Genomic DNA, 21,164 nt, shown 5'->3' on the forward strand with positions numbered 1-21,164 from the left:
CAAATTAGCCAGTCTTGGGTATATCTTTATTAGTAGTGTGAGGATAGACTAATACAGAAACATTATTCATAATAGACAAGTGTGGAAACAACTCAAATGTCCATCAGCTAGTGAGTAAACAACGTGGTCTGTCCATACAATGGAGTATCATTTAGCCATCAAAAAGAATGAAGTACTAATACACACTGCAACATGTATAACCCTCAAAAACATTATGCTAAGTGAAAGAATCCAGACCCGAAAAATACCTACTGTATGACTCCATTTATATTAAATGTTCAAAATAGGCAAACTATAGAGACAGAAAATTGATTAGTAGTTGCCAGGGGCTGGGAGTCGGTATGAAGAGTTAGTACAAATGGGCCCAAGGTTTCTTTTTGGGGGCGATGAAATGTTCTAAAAGCAGGTAGCGGTGATGGTTGCACAACTCTGTAAATTTACTAAAAATTAATTATTGCAAAAATAAAGAGTGGGAAAAAAAGTAGAATTGGAAAAAAATATTTTTAATCCCTGTATAATTTTGAGTTTAATGTGTTCATGGTTATTGTAAAGAAAATTAAAAATAGATAAATGTATTATTTTAATGTTAATTACCTAGAGAAATAATCACCACTTACAGTTTTATGTATGTCTTTCTAATTTTTCTTTAATCATATATAGATTTTTAAATTAGGATCACACTATGTTTTCAGTTATGTCTATTAATGACAAGATTTAAAGCACTTATATGTATATATATAGCTACTGAACAACAGAACCTGTCAAAAAAACTCAGTGTTTTTTAGCTAAGTGGAAATCCTCTTTGGACAAGGTTTTGCATGAAATAAAATCCCTGAAATTTAAATAGACAAAAAAAACCACACATAAAAATTGTAATCACAATAGGTTTGTTAAGCAATGCACACAGTAAATCAATATGCCAAGACACCGGGTTGCAGCAGAGAAACAGGTTTAATTATAGTGTTAATGGAAAGGGGTCATGATCCAGACCCCAAGAGAGGGTTCTTGGATCTTATACAAGAAAGAATTCAGGGATAGTCCACAGAGTAACGTGAAAGCAAGTTTATTAGGAAAGTAAAGGAATAAAAGAATGGCTACTCCATAGAGCAGCCCCAAGGGCTGCTGGTTGCCCATTTTTATGCTTTTTCTTGATGATATGCTAAACAAAGGATGGATTATTCATGCCTCCCCTTTTTAGACCATATAGGGTAACTTCCCGATGTTGCCATGGCATTTGCAAACTGTCATGGTGCTGGTTGGAGTGTAGCAATGAGGATGACCAGAGGTCACTCTCATTGCCATCTTGGTCTTGGTGGGTTTTAGCCGTCTTCTTTATTGCAACCTGTTTTATCAGCAAGGTCTTTATGACCTGTATCTTGTGCTGACCTCCCATCTCATCCTGTGGCTTAGAATGCCTTAACTGTCTGGGAATGCAGCCCAGTAGGTCTCATCCTCATTTTATCCAGTTCCTATTCAAGATGGAGTTGCTCTGGTTCAAACACGTTGACAACAGAGTCACAGAACGAGGAGATGGGAGGGAACCTCAAAGCCATCTCCCCATGGAATTTGAGGTTCGGGTTTTTGAGGACTTTGGAGTGGGCAGAAATATGGAGATCCCTGACTGGTAAGAGTGCAGAGTGAAGTCATAGGAAGGGGCGAGGAAGCAGGTGTATTCTCATGCTGATCCTGTTCCTCTGTGGGAGACTTCCAACTGGTTGTTGGAATTCAAGGGAGGTGTGTCTGAAAAACATCTTAAGTGATCCTTAAACAAAAGCCTTATGATTCTAATGTTAGAGATCTCATCTATAGGAACAATGGGGATGCAAATCAATTCTTAAACAGTCTTCTGGCCTTAATGTCAGAGATCCTATCTAGGGGAACAGTGGGGATGCAAATGGCAGGATCTAGTGCTACTGTAACTGAGGAGCTGGTTAACCACTCACTGCAGGAGAGCCCAGTTAACAAGATCCAGGCCTGCTACAAGAAAAGTGAATTTATTTTTGAAGTTAGCTTGGAAGATACAAAGTGTCCTGCTTTAAGTGTGCTGCTTTATCTTTGGAGCAAAAAGCAGACATTTTTATAAAGTTAAAGGGGAAGTGAGCAAGGGCAGGAGGTCCCCCTGCTAGCCTGGTGTCTTATCTACTAAACAGTTGAGTTGACAGTTGAGTCGATGCCTTCCTGGGCAGAAATAAGTTGTAAAAGTGGCCAAGTGGGCGTGCTTTCAGTATGTCCTCCTGAGGCCACCCTGGAAGTGAGAGTTCCCTGGAGATGTGCTTTGATCTGCAAATTGACTGTCAATTCTGGAGGAAAGATCCCTGGGGCATATAGATGACCTTGCCTTGTAGGGAATGTCTGGTGAGGGGGAGTTTAGAGATTATTTTGCATTTCCAAAAGAGCTAGGTAGGAAGCAGGCTGAAAGGAGAAAGGAGAAGAGAAGAGAAAAAGGTAATTAAACCACCTCAGAAAAATCGAGGAACTTGGTTACAATACATGACCTATTGCAACAAGGAACTGGGCAGGGTGTAGGCTGATTAATGCTGAATTATAACTGTATTTGTACCCAGAACCTGGCATGCAATTCCTGTGGGGATGGTTTCAAAACCTGGCCCTGTTTCTCATTGCATCCACACCCACATCGTCAAAGCAATGCCAGGAAAAACGTGCGTGGCTCCTGCTTCTTGGAGGAGTCCTGGTTCAGTTCTACAGGCTTCCCACACAAAGAAAATACTGTTGGTCATGTAGGTAAGAAAAGCACAGGAGACTGTTTTTTACCCTTTCTACCAGTGTTTAGTACCAACCACAAGCACCAAAATACTCAAACTTTGAGCTCTGCAGCTCTGGCTCTTACGGACAGGGAAGTGCTTTACAATTGCCAGTCATTCCGTTCGCTTTATGGAATAGCCAGAAAGCTCCAGGAATGGGGATGCCCTACCATGGAGCCACAGCTCTCAAACAGGTGACATGCTTGTGACCGGAAAGGGGTCCCGATCCAGACTCCAAGAGAGAGTTCTTAGATCTCACGCAAGAAAGAATTCAGGACAAGTCCATAAGCGAAAGTGTAGCAGGACAAGCTGCAGACAAAACCCCTCAGACACCAAGTTAAAGAAGGAAGCGATTTATTCGGCCAGGAGCATCAGCAAGAGCCAAGCTCCCCGAGTGAGCAATTCCTGTCCCTTTTAAGGGCTCACAACTCTAAGGGGGTCCACTGGAGAGGGTCATGATCTATTGAGGAAGCAGGGGGTACACGACGGGGGGCTGCATGCACCAGTAATTAGATCGGAACAAAACAGGACAGGGATTTTCACAGTGCTTTTGTATACAATGTCTGTAATCTAAAGATAACATAAACAATTAGGTCAGGGGTCGATCTTTAACTACCAGGCCCACGGTGTGGCGCTGGGCTGTCTGCTTGTGGATTTCATTTCTGCCTTTTAGTTTTACTTCTTCTATCTTTGGAGGTAGAAATTGGGCATAAGACAACATGAGGGGTGGTCTCCTCCCTTAAAAGCAAGTATATTAGGAAAGTAAAGGAATAAAAAAAAGGCTACTCCACAGACAGAGCAGCCCCAAGGGCTGTTGGTTGCCCACTTTTGTGGTTATTTCTTGATGATATGCTAAACAAGGGGTGGATTATTCATGCCTCCCCTTTTTAGATCATAGAGAGTAACTTCCTGATGTTGCCATGACATTTTTAAACTTTCATGGTGCTGGTGGGAGTGCAGTAGTGAGGGCCGCGAGAGGTCACCCTTGTCACCATGTTGGTTTGGTGGGTTTTGGCTGGCTTCTGTACTGCAACCTGTTTTATCAGAAAGGTCTTTATGACCTGTATCTTATGCCGACCTCCTATCTCATCCTGTGACTTAGAATGCCTTCACCGCCTGGAAAAGTAGCCCAGTAGATCTCAGCCTCATTTTACCCAGCCCCTATTCAAGATGGAGTTGCTCTGATTTAAATGCCTCTGATACGCTGATTTAGAGTACCTTAGACATGTTCCTTAATCTGAGTTTCCAGTTTTCTCTTCTAGAAAATGAGAAAAAAACTAGAAAGTAGACCCCCATGTGCTCAAAGCAACAACCTGCCTGGTTGGCTTGGACTTTTCCTAGTCTGTATAACAGCAGGCACTCAATTCCTCTATGTAAATCTTCACCATTTATTAATTATATTACCCTGCGTCTCTTAGAAAATGCACAGTTCTGCCCTCACTACACCAAGATCACAAAAGGCTCAGTATAAATCATGAGCCAATCAGACCAACAGTAAGCCAGGCAGGCCTGGTGCAATGCCCAGGTGGCCAACTTGGCCATCTCATAGGCAGTTATCACTGCTCAACTTGAAGAAATACAAGGTTAATTGTTGGAGTTTGAAATCCGGCAGTAGAATCCATGTGGTCCTATCGTGGTCATATAATGTACTGAGTCTCTTACAAGCTGTCAGTGCTGAGTGGGAATGACAAAGCCAGAAACAAAGGCAAGCAGAGGTCGAATGCCAGGAAGACCATGGCAGGGTGCCAAGTCCATGAAGCAAAAGACTACCATCGTGTAAAAGGCATAGTCCTCTAGAGCAACAGAGCCAGTAACTCAGATCCAGAGGAAAGAAAATGGTAACCGTTTCCCCCTCAAGACTTGCCATTGTATCAGCAAGAGGGCTGTTTGCAAAATAAATAGCCCACCAACATTTGAAGGTTGGAGATCTCTCAGTCAAGAGTGACAGGCTGTCACTGAAAACGGGTTGGAAGGAAAACTGTCGTTCCTACTAAGCAATTTTAAATAGGCTTTGTTGCCAGATATCGTTGCTGCAAGTCCTCATTTCCTCATTTGGAAATGAGATTTGATATGATTGTATTAGGGGGTAAAATTAAAAATATCTCCTTACATCCCATTCACACTGCTGCATGATGGAATTGCCAACCTTGTAACCAAAAAAAATGTCTTTCTAATAAGAAGTCAGTGACACAAGCGAAAAGAGATTCCTGCAGCTAAGGTTTGCTCCTGGTATTTTCCCCATGATATCGCCCAACACAACGTACACTTTGTGGGTGGAGAAAAATGGGGGAAGACTTTTTAGCTTGTATACTTATTTCAGAACCTTAAATGAGATGCCTATTAAACTATCCATGTACACAAATAGGCTCAATATTAAGAAAAGAGGTAGTATGAGACTGAAAGACATGCTTAAGAGAAAGGAGGGAGCCATAAGTCAGGAATGGAGAAATGAAGAAAAATCTATACTGACTAAACTCAGGTTAGCTAGGAGGCAACATATGAGGAAGGCCCAAGTCTTACGCTCCTAGAAGCCAGGGCAGAGGCAGTAGGCTGGTAAGGACCACTGGCCATCTTGGGAACATGTGCTCCACTGGAAGCCATTTGGATGAAAAACAAGAATTCTTAGAACACTGGATATCCCAGAAACATAATGAATTAGCAGACCAAATGCCAGTGTGCAACTACTGGTTAAAAAGAAAAAGCCAATTACATATAGCACTGAATATAGATCAGCAGAAACTCCTGGCATCAAAGAAACTCTGACCATAAAGACTTAGCGCATGTTTTTTTTTTTTTTTTTTTTTTTTTTTTTTTTTTTTGAGACGGAGTCTCGCTGTGTCACCCAGGCTGGAGTGCAGTGGCCCGATCTCGGCTCACTGCAAGCTCCGCCTCCCGGGTTTACGCCATTCTCCTGCCTCAGCCTCCGAGTAGCTGGGACTACAGGCACCCGCCACCACGCCCGGCTAGTTTTTTGTATTTTTAGTAGAGACGGGGTTTCACCATGTTAGCCAGGATGGTCTCAATCTCCTGACTTCGTGATCCACCCGCCTCGGCCTCCCAAAGTACTGGGATTACAGGCTTGAGCCACCGCGCCCGGCCGCATGTTTTTACCAAACACTTCACAGGGCCTTGTGGATCAATCATGCATTCAATTTTGTCCTACAAATTAAAATCAAGCCATGTTTAAAGCAGTCTCCTTAAATTGCTTGCCAAAGGGTACACATAGTACCACACTCCTGGTGTGACATGATCATTGTTATCATTCGTTTTTGGAACCTTCCTTTCGTGGATACACCACCCCTCACCTCGCTTCCCTGCTTCTGCCTGAACTGTGGCTTACCTGGATTATCACGACCAGATCCCCTGCAATTTTCAGCCTTGCCAACATCTGAACATGTCAAAGAAAACTGGGCAGGACAGAGTTTGAAGGTAAAGGCTCAATTCAAGGCTACAATAAAGGAGAGAGATTGAACTAACTCTGCTGAAACAAACAATGGGAGGGTTTTTAAGCCCTGGGATGAGCTAATGGAAAAGTACTGGAGGACATTTGTGGGGAGGTTGGTCCACGTGATTAGGCATCTGTGTTTGCTAATGGGTGTTTATTGGAGTTAGGCTCCAACCCTTCCACAGAGACTGAGACACAGAGACGCTATTCCTCTCCATGATTACATTTCAAAGAGGTACCAGGTCCTTGAGAAAGGTGGTTCTGGGTTGCAAAACTAGCAACAGGTTGGGAGACTTATATCTCACAGGGACAGAGAAAGAATATACAATTGCAAGTTTCTAAAGTAAATGCTTCAAGAAAAGAGAAGTCAGGGCCTGTATTAGGCCATTCTCATACTACAATATAGCTACTACTCAAGACTGGGTAATTTATCATGGAAAGAGGTTTAATTGGCTCATAATTCCACATGGCTGGGGAGGCTTCAGAAAACTTACAATCATGGTGGAAGGCAAACGGGAAGCAAGAACCTTCTTCACATGGCATCAGGAAAGAGAAGTGCTAGCAGGTGAAATGCCAGACACTTATAAAACCATCAGATCTCATGAAAACTCACTATCACGAGAACAGCATGGGGGAAACTACCTCCAGGATCCAATCATCTCCCTCTCTCAACATGTAGGGATTACAATTCAAGATGAGATTTGGGTGTAGACACAAAGCCAAACCATATCAAGGCTCTAGAGTCTGAAAGAAGCCCATCTAAAGTGTAGTCCAGCACAGGGGAAGGTTATGGCCCTCTTGGTCAAGGCTATCTATCCTTAGGAGGTAAGGAAGTTCTTCTAGCCCTGCCTCAAAGCCAGGGTGAGCATTAGTATATGGTGATTCTCCTGGTGGCTGAGCCACAGGCTCCAACACTTTTCCCCACTCATGAGGCTCTGAACCACTACCCCACAGAGGCCCATTTCCATAAGGTCCTGCTGCCAAGATTCCTCCTTTCTCTCCATCCTTATCCCTCCCCCTTCCCTGCCTGGCATGGTCTTGTAGCTGGAAGACAAGGCCTCAGCTTTGGGGTCTAGTTTCTGTTTCACGAACCTCCATCAGCACAGACTGTCCCCATGTGGAGCCCAGCCCCCTGCTGTTATCTCTGAAAAAGATCTACTCCACTCTAGGATCATTTTTGGCTACTGAGCTATTCCTCCTGCAGAAATAGTAAATGCTATTTTACCGTGCATGGCCAGTGATAACCAGCAAGCCTCGGGCATTGGTCCCAGCCCCCATCCTGCCTATTGTCCTACTACAGGGACAACTGTGACTATGCTAGCTGGAACTGATGATTCCTTGGGGACCCAGCCTGACTATGACACAGGTTGGGGCCAAAGAATCACTAGTTCCAGCAAGCAAAATAGGAACAGGAAGCTAAGAATGTCAAATACATTTAGAATGACCTAGTCAAATGCCATTTCTCTTTTTTTTGAGACAGAGTCTTGCTTTGCTGCCCAGGCTGGAGTGCAGTGGCACAGTCTCAGCTCACTGCAACCTCCGCCTCTTGGGTTCAAGTGATTCTTCTGCCTCAGCCGCCAGAGTAGCTGGGATTATATGCACGTGCCACCATGCCCAGCTAATTTTTTATATTTTTAGTAGAGACGGGGTTTCATCATGTTGGCCAGGCCAGTCTCAAACTCCTGACCTCAAGTGGTCTGCCCGCTTCAGCCTCCCAGAGTGCTGGAATTACAGACCTGAGCCACCGTGCCTGGTCTACCATTTATTTGTGGGGGGAAAAAAAAAAAAAAAAAATTCCACTTATATGAGTTCCCCAGAGTCATCAGATTCATAGAAACAAGAAGTGGAATGGTGGCTGCCAGGGGCCAGGGGAAGGGGAATGGGGAGTTGGTGTTTAATGGGTCAGAGTTTCAGTTTTGCATGGTGAGAAAGTTCTGGAGATGAATGGTGGTGATGTTCCTACAACAATTTGAATGTACTTAACACCACTGAACTGTACACTTCAAAATGGTTAAAAATTGTCAATTTTATGTTATGTATATTTCACCACAATTAAAATAATAGCTCATAAGAAAAAAGCTATAAATAGTAATAATAATAACCTGAAATTATGGTTTAGGGATATAGTTTGCTTTCATGGTTAAAATGAGAGCCTGCAAGACTCAAGCTATGTAATAAAAATTCTGGTGGAGAAAGTGTAAGTTAATGCTTGCTCTAGAGAAGGAGGCCTGATACTCACAGTGTCCATTTGAGCCTGTCCTAAATCTCTCTAGACCTCAGCCTCACCATACCTACAATGAATGGGTCTCAGATCTTCTGCTCTAAACTTCCACCAAGCTGGGCTTGCAATTTGGGTGTCTGTGGACCCCTCAGGTGTGTTTCTAAATGCAGGTATGTTTCTCTGGAGTCAGGGGCCATGACCTTTCAGCAGATTCCCAATGGGAAACCCACCTCCCAACTATGTTGAAGACCTGAAAGCTGGAGTGGTTCTTCTCTCAGCAGTCCTTCCAGCTCCTAACATTATAGAGACAGAAGCCCCTAAAAACTCAGCCAGACCCCCACACATTTAGAGGTTGGGCTTCCTCTGATCCTTGAAATGGCCACCCTGAGAACACGGCCCCGGGGCTTCCTCCAAAAGGGAGCTGCAAAGAGGGAGTCCCACTCTAGCTCCATTTCTAGGTGTTTTGCTCAAATTGATGCTTTTTCCCTATTGAAAGAGAAAATTCGCGTTGGGCATGGTGGCTCATGCCTGTAATCCTAGCACTTTGGGAGGCAGGCAGATCACCTGAGGTCAGGAGTTTGAGACCAGCCTGGCCAACATGGCAAAACCCCGTCTCCACTAAAAATACAAAAATTAGCCAGGCATGGTGCTGCATGCCTCTAATCCCAGCTACTCAGGAGGCTGAGGCAGGAGAATTCCTTAAACCCAGGAGGCAGAGGTTGAAGTGAGCTGAGATTGTGCCACTGCACTCCAGCCTGGGAGACAGAACGAGAGACTCTGTCTCAAAAAAAAAGAAAAAGAAAGAAGGGAAGGGAAGGGAAGGGGAAAGGAAAGGGAAGCGGGAAGGAAAGAGAAGGGGGAAGGAAAGGGAAGGGGAAGGAAAGAGAAGGGGGAAGGAAAGGGAAGGGGGAAGGAAAGGGAAGGGGGAAGGAAAGGGAAGGGGGAAGGAAAGGGAAGGGAGAGGAGGGGAGGGGAGGGAAAGAAAAGAAAAGAAAAGAAAGAGAAAATTCGTAAAGGAGGGACCCTGTCTTCACTGTGCCTTGGTTGGATTCTTGGTTATGAGTGGTTCCATGGTGGTGGAGGCTGCTGATGGAAAGGGGAACAGAGGGGTGAGGGATTTTTGCTGAAAATCTAGAGATTACTTAGAAGCCCCCATATTTCCTGGGCCCCTGAAATGATTGGATCCAAATGGGCTTGTGAGGAATTTTGAAATTTTGAATTTCACCTGAATTTTGGATGTGATTTTTCTCTATCGTGTGCACAGAGGCTGAGAGAGGCTCTTTCCCTTAGGATTTTGTGAATCTTGTCTTTAACTCATTGCCCAAAGTAATGAACTCATTTTACTGACTTCGGAAAAAGACATCACCAGCCTGGCCTGGGAATAACACATGGGAAACTGAAGACAGTAGTATAATTAAGTTCACAAAAGGCCAATTCTTACGGCCATATTTCAAATGCTCACAACGCCTTCTCATCCATTCTACCAAATGACTTGGCTTCACAATATATTCAGAGTGAAAAAACATAATGGATTCTTCTGAGATACTCAATTAGTTCAATAAAAAGAGAAAAATAATTTTTCAATAAAGAAATTTAGCTAAATGACTAAAGCTGACAGTGAAAAACCAACTTCAAAGTAATTATGCATTTCTTTTGAGTTTGCGCTCTAACAAAAGTTGATGATATGCCACCATTAGAAATAGCCATCCTTCAAATGATTAATTGCATTTGTGTTGGTATTTTGGCAGACATTTATTTGAATGTTTACTCTGTAACTGTCTTCGGGTGTTGATATATTTAAATTTCCACCAGCCCTGCTGAAAAGTATCAGCTTGCGCTTCTTCATGACTCACTGCTCAACTTCCTTTAAGCTGGTTTTTTCACCATTAATGGAAACCTCTTCCAAAAATGTCACCAGTAACATTCTCCTTGCAAAATCCCATTACTTCTCTTTACTTCTTATCCTTGTGGGGGTCATGACACACTTAATTATGGGTCACTGACTCCCAGTTCTCTCCTGTAAAAGTAGCATCTGCTCTTTAAACTTTGAGGTCTCTCAGGATTCCGTATTCCACCCCTCTGGCATTCTGAACTTTCACCTTGGGTAACCACTTTGATAGAGAAGTTTCAAAGGCATCTATGTGTTGATGACTTCCCAACCCCTGGCTCAGCCTGGGCACTTCCGCCAAGCTGCACACATCTGCACAGGTGCATTGAATTCGACGGGCCATTAGCACAGTCAAGGCTGAACTGCTGGTCTTCCCACTTCCCACTGCACTCTGCTCTTCTTCGGGCAGGCTCGTCTGAGTGCTTGATCACCTAGACAAGACACTGCTTTCCTGCTCCAGCTGCACGCGTCATGCCTCTCTTCATCCGTGGCTGGTCCACCTGCCTGCAGTGTCTCACATTTCCTATCAATACAATTGTGTGCTTTCTGAAAATAAGTCAGGTCCAATTGTTCCTGGATCACTGCCTTCCTGGAAAGCCTCTGCACTCTGTAGAATCAGTACAGGCCCCTCGTGATGCTACTCAAGGCCCTCCAGGAGCCCATGCCACCATCAGTGCCCTCAGCTCTGGGGGAGCAGCTCCACCACGGCACCCCACGACTTTGCATGTAGAGCCACACGGGGAGGGTGTGACCTGCAGCTGCGCCGAGTCTTGGCAGAACACCCTGCAGTCCCCCAGCCAGTTTCTCGTTGCCTTCCAGGTTCTATGAGGTGCAGGGGCTTTCTGCCTGCCCCTCTCAGGACACAGCTGCTGCTGTAAAACTGCTGAGAAGCAGCTTGGAGTTGGCTCTGCTGCAACATCCCTTCTTTCTGTTGCAGTTGTCCAGTCCCTTTTATTTTGCCATGACCTGCACCAAGGCCACAATGCCCATGCCTCCTTTTACTGTCTAAGTAATAAACTGTCTGCATCTAAAGAGGTCTCCCTGTTTCTTCGCTAGGACTTGCCTGTGTCCTGTATGCCAACTTCAAATACTCTCTACCCTTCTAACCCCCAAGTAACTCGATAGCCTAACTGCAAACTTAATGTCATTTCCAAACATAAATATAGTACAAGATAAAGTAAAATTATACTTGGAAGTCTGGCTAAGTGAAAATAAGGATTAGCAAAAGGAAACCAAGCCATAGGTTAGGTTAGTACTGTATCGTATTACTTTTTAAAACTGATAAGAACAGATCTACACTTGCTCTTAGCCAAACGCCAAGAAACGATTGTACTACTGAATAAAATTATGGTGCTGTCATTTTAGAGGTGCTTCAAATTCTTTTGGGAATCAGGCAAATCTGTATACTTAAAATGTGTGACCTATGAATTTGGCTCTAACCTTTCTTGCAGAAAATTAGAAATTACTAACCAATGGTTTGTCCCAAGAGCAAACCTCTAATGCACAAATGATTGAAAATGAATTCAGAGAAAACTTAAATAAAGGCAATCTGAGTTTTATTAACATTAAACGCCCTTTCTTTAAGTGAAAGGCATTATTAGGGCCAAGTGCAATGGCTCATACCTGTAATCCCAACACTTTGGGAGGCCAAGGCAGGTGGATCTCCTGAGGTCAGGCATTCGAGACCAGCCTGGCCAACATGGTGAAACCCCATCTCTACTAAAAGTACAAAAATTAGCCAGGCATGGTGGTGCACACGTGTTACCCCAGCTACTTGGGTGGCTGAGGCATGAGAATCGCTTGAACCCAGGAGGCAGAGGTTACAGTGAGCTGAAACCGCACCACTGCACTCCAGCATGGGCGATAGAGCAAGACTCTGTCTCAAAAAAAAAAAAAAAAAAGAAAAGAAAAGAAAAGACATTATTAGATTGGTGATTATGAGGGCCATTATCTTAAAATAGTATTTCCTAAAATGCAAAACATTTCAGGAAGTAGCTGAAATATTAGGAAAAAAACAAGGCTTTAAAAATAAGGCCCAAAGGTTGAATGATGATTGCTTCTGTGCCCCTGTAGCCAGCTGCTGATCTCATTTCTCATCACTAACCCACCTTCCTAAATCTGTCGTGTCCAGCAGGGTCAGCCATCCCAGCCCCCAGTGGCACCATCGGCCATCTGAGACTCTTTTTCAGCCCCAGAAGAAAATCTCTCAGATTCAATCTTTCCCTCTTTAGTCAACTCCCTAGTTAGAGGAGAGCTACAGCAGGGAAACCATGCTCATCTCTCATGGAGACTCCATCCTCCCCCTACCACCAACATGTGTGAATACCTGGCTACTTATGTAAAAGATTTAATTTGGTAAATGAGGAAAAGTCATATTTATCTCCATTCTTTGAATAGATTTCAGTGTGTGAGAATGACTTTTTAGTGTGTCAGAAGCTTGGTATTCTAAGGGTAAAGTATTAAGCCTAAAGAACTTCAATCAACAGTCTTAAGGCCAGGCGCGGTGGCTCACGCCTGTAATCCCAGCACTTTGGGAGGCCGAGGCAGGCAGATTATGAGGTCAGGAGTTTGAGACCAGCCTGGCCAACATAGCGAAACCCCATCTCTACTAAAAATACAAAAAATTAGCCAGGCGTGATGGTGGGCACCTGTAGTCCCACCTACTCAGGAGGCTGAGGCAGGGGAATCGCCTGAACCCAGGAGGCGGAGGTTGCAGTGAGTCGAGATTGCACCATTGTACTCCAGCCCGGGTGACAGGGTGAGACTCCATCTCAAAAAAAAAAAAAAAAAAAAAAGTCTTATATATGATAAATGGGTTTGTAAACCACTAAACTTTGTACCAAAAAAAATCTGTTATTGTTAATCTTGTTTGCAACTATTAATAATAACTGAGAAATGGGCTGGGCATGGTGACTTACGCCTGTGATCACAACATTTTGGGTGTCTGAGGCAGGAGGATTGCTTGAGGCCAGGAGTTTGAAATCAGCCTGGGCAACATAGTGAGACTCCCGTTTCTACAAAAAATACAAAAAGTATCCTCTGAGATGCAAACGCTAAGCCGGGTGTGGTGGCGTGCGCCTGTGGTCCCAGTTACTTGGGATACTGAGGTGGTAGAATTGCTTGAGCCCAGGAGGTTGTGGCTGCAGTGAGCCTTGATCACACCACTGCATTCCAGTCTGGGTGATAGAGTGAGACCCTGTCTCAAAAAATAAGATAAGTGCAAGATAAGTTTACAATGTAAAAAGTACTATGGTAAATTGCTCTCGCATATACCAGTTGCATACCAACATCTTCCCTTTTTCCCACAGGCAACCCTCCTGCTACGGGCACTGGGACTTTGCTGATAACCCTGGAGGACGTGAACGACAATGCCCCCTTCATTTACCCCACAGTAGCTGAAGTCTGTGATGATGCCAAAAACCTCAGTGTAGTCATTTTGGGAGCATCAGATAAGGATCTTCACCCGAATACAGATCCTTTCAAATTTGAAATCCACAAACAAGCTGTTCCTGATAAAGTCTGGAAGATCTCCAAGATCAACAGTAAGTCTAGCTAAAGCATTTCTCCCTGTTCTTCCAGCTTTCAGTTTAGTTTCTCTTCCCAAAATGCTCTTTCTCTACTATTCTCTCATGTATTCTCATTTGGTTCATTTTAAGTTATTGGCTTATTATAAATACTGACAATTTTCCCACCAACAAACAAATGCAATTTATCTGTTTCAAACATAGACGTTTTCTCTTCTGCTTCCTCTCTGATGTTTTCTGTACTGTACACCCTGTGTTGTATATCCTAACCTGTCTGCTACATACTGTAACTCCAATATTCTCTCTTTAAAATTTTAATATATTTAGGGGGCACAACTGCAGGTTTCTTATATACATACGTTGATTGCATAGTGGTGAAATCTAGGCTTTAAGTGTCCCCATCACCCAACAGTGAACTTTCTCTTAACTAATCTGTAGTTTCTGCCATCCCAGAGTTCCCAGCAACAAGACTGTGATTCTTTGTTCTTCCTCTTTCTCTTTTAATTAAACTCCACAGATTCTTTCTTTGTAACTAGCTTACGAAGAATATTGGCCAACCTGCCCAGTCTCAGCAGTCTCTGCTTCTCCCCAGCTATCTCTTGGCTCAGCTGTCTCTCCAATCTCAGAGACAGAGAACTGTGTTAACATTAACTTTCACCAGCGCATTGGAGAGACTTTTCATGGTATACTTGCCATCATAAAAGACTAAAGGAAAGAGAAGCACTAGGATAAGAATCTTTATAGTCTTCAACCTCCAACCTTCCATAGTATGCTGCAGACTGCCTCAAACTTGACTTGGTCTAATGATGACCTTGGCTTTTCTTTCAAATCCTTGGCCATCATTGACTTTGATGTCTTCTTCCATGCATCTTCTTTCTCCTTTATGAAACTTGCAAGCAATGTCTCCTTCCACCAGTCCTTCCACATAGGCAGGTGGAATTCAAAACTTAACCCAGCTTCTATCACTTGCCTTATCAAGACTGAAACACCAATGTATTAATATGGAGTATCCCTATATCCACAATCTCACCCACCTTCTTCCCCAAATGTAAACTAACTACTAAGTTCACCTTGTCTTCCAATAAAGTAAAAGAAAAAACAAACAAAAAAAGGCATTAGATACTATGTCTTCAATAATATACTTATCCTGCTGTTGACCCAGTCAGGGTTCCCACTTCTTATATAGGTGGTAGAAGTTTTGAGGGAGATAGAGAATTACCCATTTCATTAGATTTTGCCTAATGTACAATTGTGCATAACATTTTCTATTTAAAAATCTCATATCTATTGTTATAGCCCTATCTCATATCTTATTTTATTAGTGCCTTTTGCTTGTTATTGATTCTATTTGCCTGTTTGTCTATTTTATTGCTTTTTGAAGAATGAATTCTGTTACACTGATTATTTTTATTTAAAACAGCCCTTCTCTTGTTTGAGGGGTTAGTGTTTTATTTGCTAGTTTTTATGGCTGTGGCCAATTTGAATAAACATCTCCAAATCTTTCCAATTGGAACTTTCTCATTCAAGAGTTTCTTTTGGTGGGGGGTGGTGGAGGGGGTGAACATCAGGATAAACAGTCAATGCATGCTGGGCTTAATACCTAGGTGATGGGTTGATAGGTGCAGCAAACCACCATGGCACACGTTTACTACTTAACAAACCTGCACATCCTGTACATGTACCCCGGAACTTAAATTTTAAAAAAAAGAGAGAGAGAGAGTTTCTCCTCTGCTCAAGGAAGATGGGAAAATGCCGTTTGATTTAATCTGCCATCTCACTAGGTGACCATCACATTAGTCATTGCTGCTGCTGTCACCTTCTAGTAATGATCATGCTTCATCTATTTTTATTTTCCTGTCATTACACTCTTGTTTTTTTCTCCTCGTTTTACCTAATGGAAAAAAAATGCCTTCTAAATGATTTTGTTGTCTCACACTTTTTTTTCTGAATATTTAGCCCTGTTTATTCCCAGAAAGGGGTACTTAAAAATATGTATGCCCCTAATCATGTCAGTGACTTTATCCCAAGGTTAAAGAATAGGCCAGCTGGTACAGCCACTGCCAAATGTCTCCCAAGGGCCTGGGTGATCGTGGCTATCGCCAACGCATATGACGTTAGGGAAGTGGAGGGGAAGCTTAAAGATCCAGTGTCTATGTTGCGGGTTCCCACCCAAATCTAGAGCTGTGGACTGAGGGTTGATTAAAAACCAAAAACAAGGCTGAACACAGTGGCTCATGCCTGTAATCCCAGCATTTTGGGAGGCTGAGGCAGGCAGATCACCTGAGATCAGGAGTTTGAGACCAGCCTGGCCAATATGGTGAAACCCCATCACTACTAAAAATACAAAACTTAGCGGGGCGTGGTAGTGTGTGCCTATAATTCCAGTTACTCAGGAGGCTGAGGCAGGAGAATCGTTTGAACTCAGGAAGTGGAGGTTGCAGTGAGCTGAGATCACACCACTGCACTGCAGGCTGGGCAACAGAGTGAGACCCTGTCTCAAAAAAAAAAAAAAAAAAAAAAACTGAAGACAAAAAACGTAGGCTATAGAACCTATCTCCATGATAACACATCAGGGTCCTGCCCACATTGAGAGCAGGTGGATTTTCACCTCAGCTTTCTAGATGTGGAACGCAGTCTTTGTCAAGATGGCTTTTTCATGTAATAAATTTGCAGGGAGGAGTTCTTGGTAATCAATCATCTTCATGAAAGGAGCTCTCCTTGAAATTGATTATGATGGCGCTGAGGCACCAAACTCTGGTGATGGAAGCACTCTGTCTCTGTGCTGTTCATTACAAGAGCCACCAGCCATGTGTGGCTTCTGGGCACTTGGAATGTGGCAGGTGCCACTGAGGATCTGAACTGGTATTTTCACTTGACGTTAATAAATTTAAATTTAAGCATTCCCACGATTGTAAATGAAAATGCAGCACCTGTTTGGTGTGATTTTAGTCACCAAAACCTCACTCTTTTATTGGAAAAAGTCTCATCCACTCTCACCAGGACCCTCCTTGCCTTTACAGATACTCACGCCCTGGTAAGCCTTCTTCAAAATCTGAACAAAGCAAACTACAACCTGCCCATCATGGTGACAGATTCAGGGAAACCACCCATGACGAACATCACAGATCTCAGGGTACAAGTGTGCTCCTGCAGGAATTCCAAAGTGGACTGCAACGCGGCAGGGGCCCTGCGCTTCAGCCTGCCCTCACTCCTGCTCCTCAGCCTCTTCAGCTTAGCTTGTAAGTTGGCATAACTCCAGTGCATGCACAAGTAGGAAATTGTAACTTCATGGGGTTCATGAAGCCGGCATTTTTCCATATACCTTTCCAAGAAAATGTATCCCAGAAGAATCATTCATCTTTAGTGTATGTCTGTATGACAGAACATGTTATATGTAGAAGTGCTCCCACTAATGTTTAAAGGCATCTTAACAATCCCTTCCAGCCAGTCTGAGGAATTGTGCAAAGGTGTTCATTGGTAGCCTGCAAACCAGCTGCCACTCAACTTGAGCTAATGAAAATGCACCCAGATTAGTTAACTGGTCTATCAGAGGCCTGTTTCTCTCTACATTATGCGGAATAATCTTTTGCAAGGTTAAAACAGATATGATGAGACTTTCTGAGAATAGTCATGAGAATTTATGGATGGAGGTTGGGCTGCAGGGAAAATGATCAACACATAATTCACACTGTTTTTTCACTGGCTAGTAATAATGACTATAATATAATGAAACGTTGTTTTAAACAAATGAGTTATTATGCCAAGTAATATAGATGTGAGGATAAAATGAATAAATACATGTGTCAGATATTCCTTATTTATGAAATACTAGTCCAATTTTAACTTTAGCAGTTATTCATATATAACTGTTACCATCCAAAAGCCGTTTGGGCCTTGCTATTTACGTTTTGAGAAGGTATTGGTGTAATTGCAAATTAGGAAGTTGGGAAATTGGCAGAAAAAGAAAACAGAAGGTGTTATACCCTAGTGACAGTGGTGAGCTGCCAGGAAATCATATAGTCCAACACTGGGCATTCATGTATATAAAGCTCTGTGCAAGACCAGAGTCCTGTGAGTAGAAGGAAAAAGAAGGACTGGGCACGGTGGCTCAGACCTATAATCCCACCACTTTGGGAGGTCAAGGTAGGTGGATCATTTGAGGTCAGGAGTTCAAGACCAGCCTGGTCAACATGGTGAAACCTTGTGTCTACTAAAAATACAAAAATTAGCCAGGCATGGTGCCATGCGCCTGTAGTCCCAGCTACTCGGGAGGCTGAGGCAGCAGAATTGCTTGAACCCGGGAGGCGGAGTTTGCAGTGAGCGGAGATCGTGCCATTGCACTCTAACCTGGGTGACAGAGCGAGACTCTGTCTCAAAAAAAAAAAAAAAAAGAAAGAAAGGAGGGAGGGAGGGAGGAAGGGAGGGAGGGAGGGAGGGAGGGAGGGAGGAAGGAAGGAAGGAAGGAAGGAAGGAAAGGAAGGAAGGAAGGAAGGAAGGAAGGAAGGAAGGAGGGAGGAAGGAAGGAAGGAAGGAAGGAGGGAAGGAAGGAAAAGAAGAAGCCATTATAGCATCTCACTAGCCCTTCAGACTGGGCATTTCTGAAAGCGAACGTATCATCTTCCCCTACTGACCTGCCCCTCTGCCTGCCTTGCCTCTGATGACTGTACCACCATCATCATCATCACCATCATCTCCATGTCTCCTTCCTAATCTTCCCACTGCAAAGCCCAACAGAGTCTAAGGGTCCAACACTTTCCATCCATACCTGCCTCCACCCTCCTGTCTCAGGTGCTAATGTTCACTTAACCTCGATTATCTCACTGGCTTTCTAACTTTATCTTCTGCAAAGAGAGAGAAAATAGAAATCAGGAGGCTGCCCCTCAGAGACTTCTCCTGAGTCTTTTCTGTAAAGTAGAGACAATTTCAGATGAAGGGATAGAGATGGGACTGGGGGCTGAGAAGAAATTAGGAAACCTTGTCAAAGGGCAAATAATTCGACTGTACAGCAGTTGGGCTGAACGTTGAGCAGGGGTGGTCCAGAGGAGATGGGATACTGTCTTAGTCCGTTCAGGCTACTATAACAAAATACTATAAACTGGGTGGCTTATAAATAACAGAAATGTATTGCTGATTGTTCTGGAGGCTGAGAAGTCCAAGAACAAGATGCTGAGAGATTCATTGTCTAGTGAAAGCCCACATTTTGGTTCACATATGGCGCCTCCTCCCTGCATTTTCACACGATGGGGAGAGGCAAGGCAGCTCTCTGGGGCCTCTTTTATAAAGGCACTCATCCCATCCCATCCATGAGGACTCTGACTTCCAGACCTACTGATTTCCCAAAGGCCCACCCTCCTAATACCATCACCTTGGGGATCAGGTTTCAGCATATGGACATTTGGAGAGGCACAAACTTCAGCAGATACTATTAACCACCCAGTTTATAGTATTTTGTTATAGTAGCCTGAACGGACTAAGACAGTATCCCATCTCCTCTGGACCACCCCTGCTCAACGTTCAACCCAATTGCTGTACAGTCGAATTATTTGCCCTTTGACAAGGTTTCCTAATTTCTTCTCAGCCCCCAGTCCCATGTCTATCCCTTCATCTGAAATTGTCTCTACTTTACAGAAAAGACTCAGGAGAAGCCTCCCAGGGGCAGCCTCCTGATTTCTATTTTCTCTCTCTCTTTGCAGAAGAGAAAGTTAGAAAGCCAGTGAGGTAATCGAGGTTAAGTGAACATTAGCACCATACCATAGCAGATACCATGAATTTATAGCAGCACGTTATGCTTGTTTGCCCCCTTACTTTGCTGACAGATATCCTAGACCTAGATTTCTAGAGTATAGGAATGTTCCCTTTGTGAGAGTGTACTGTCTGGGGCCTGGTTTGCTGAGTCATCACCAGCAACCTGCAAGTCACTCTTGTATAGCATCAGCTGGGAGATGGTGGTGGATCTCAAGTCTGACTGCACAATAGAAGCACCTGGGGAACTTTTCAATATAGCTACCCATACCCGGGCCCTACCCTATGACTGGAAGGGCAACTCAGACATTTGTCCGTTTTAAAGGCTCTCCAGATGGTCCACAGATACTGGGAAATCAGGACCATCCTGGTGTGACTACAAGCTTTAGGTACAGGCTCCTGGACATTCTAACAGTGTCCTCTAATCTTGTCCACACCCTAAACATGTGCTGGTTCCTTCAGTTCACAACTCAATAGGAAACAGGTGGAGGAGGGCAAATTTAAGAATATAAATGTGAAGATGTTTGCTACTGATGGTGCCAGGAAACCTGGCACCATCCCTCCTCCAGGGAGGAGGGTACAGTGAGATGACAGAACACATCCAATATGAGAATTTCTATAGCACCAACTTTCCAAAAAGTGTTTCAGAAGCTTACAGAATTAAAACGTGAACAAGACAGGAAGTTAAACTTGACAAGGAAGAGAAACCAACTAGGAAGAGTTGGGGATGGAGCTGACTGACACTAAATTTGGCCTGAGCTTCTTGTTGGCTTGCCGTACACACTTGCCGCTGTGTGATAAGAGCAGCGTGTTAATTGCACTGGTAGTTCCTAAATGCTGTTGCACATCAGAACCACTTAGGAAACATTTTTAAAATGCTAATTTCTGGGCTCAGTGCCCTAGAAACTTTCATTTGTGGTCTGGATTATGACTTGAGGTTGGGGAGTAGGGGGTTGGGAAATAGAAGTGAACGGACGCATGGACAGACAGATGGCTAAATGAAAGGAAACATGTATTTCTCTCTCTTTTCTTTTGTTCTTTTTTTTTCCTTCATCTTTCTTTTCTGTTTATTTGTTTGTTTATTTATTTGAGACAGCATCTCACCCTGTCGCCCAGGCTGAAGTACAGTGGCACGATCTCAGCTTATTGCAACCTCCACCTCCTGGGTTCAAGTGTTTGTCCTGCCTCAGCCTCCCAGGTAGCTAGAATTACAGGCAAGCGTCACAGCACCCGGCTAATTTTTATATTTTTAATAGAGACGAGGTTTCACCATGTTGGCCAGGCTGGTTTCCAACCCCTGACCTCAGGTGATCTGCCTGCCTCAGCCTCCCAAAGTGCTAGGATTACAGGTGTGAGCCACCACACCTGGCCCCTTACTTTCTTTTTCTTCAAAAAATAAAATATTACAGGCAAAGGTAAAATGTTTCTCTGCCCAATTTTATTTTCTGTTCTCTCTCCTGAGAAACAATAGTTACCATGAATTAGCTATTCATGTGCATGTCCAGATGTTTTTATACTTTTACTACACGCAAACACTCACATTCACACATAACACATACAGTTCTATTTTGTGCAGTTCGTA

General features: G+C 43.6%; 2 protein-coding genes across 3 annotated transcripts in view; both read left to right on the forward strand.

Moving 5' to 3' along the window:
• CDH13 (cadherin 13) overlaps positions 1 to 21,164 on the forward strand; it is a 1,164,483-nt gene that overhangs the window by 1,133,897 nt on the left and 9,422 nt on the right. For both annotated transcript variants that reach the window (XM_050775044.1, XM_050775045.1), the window contains 2 exons: positions 13,625 to 13,858; positions 16,861 to 17,079. In XM_050775044.1, the coding sequence (XP_050631001.1) occupies positions 13,625 to 13,858; positions 16,861 to 17,079 (453 nt within the window). The remainder of the gene's footprint in view (positions 1 to 13,624; positions 13,859 to 16,860; positions 17,080 to 21,164) is intronic.
• Positions 1 to 21,164, forward strand: part of NECAB2 (N-terminal EF-hand calcium binding protein 2) — a 434,498-nt gene that overhangs the window by 197,883 nt on the left and 215,451 nt on the right. The window lies entirely within an intron of this gene.

Source organism: Macaca thibetana, chromosome 20 (assembly GCF_024542745.1).
Source record: "Macaca thibetana thibetana isolate TM-01 chromosome 20, ASM2454274v1, whole genome shotgun sequence".
Classification (NCBI taxonomy): Eukaryota; Metazoa; Chordata; class Mammalia; order Primates; family Cercopithecidae; genus Macaca; species Macaca thibetana.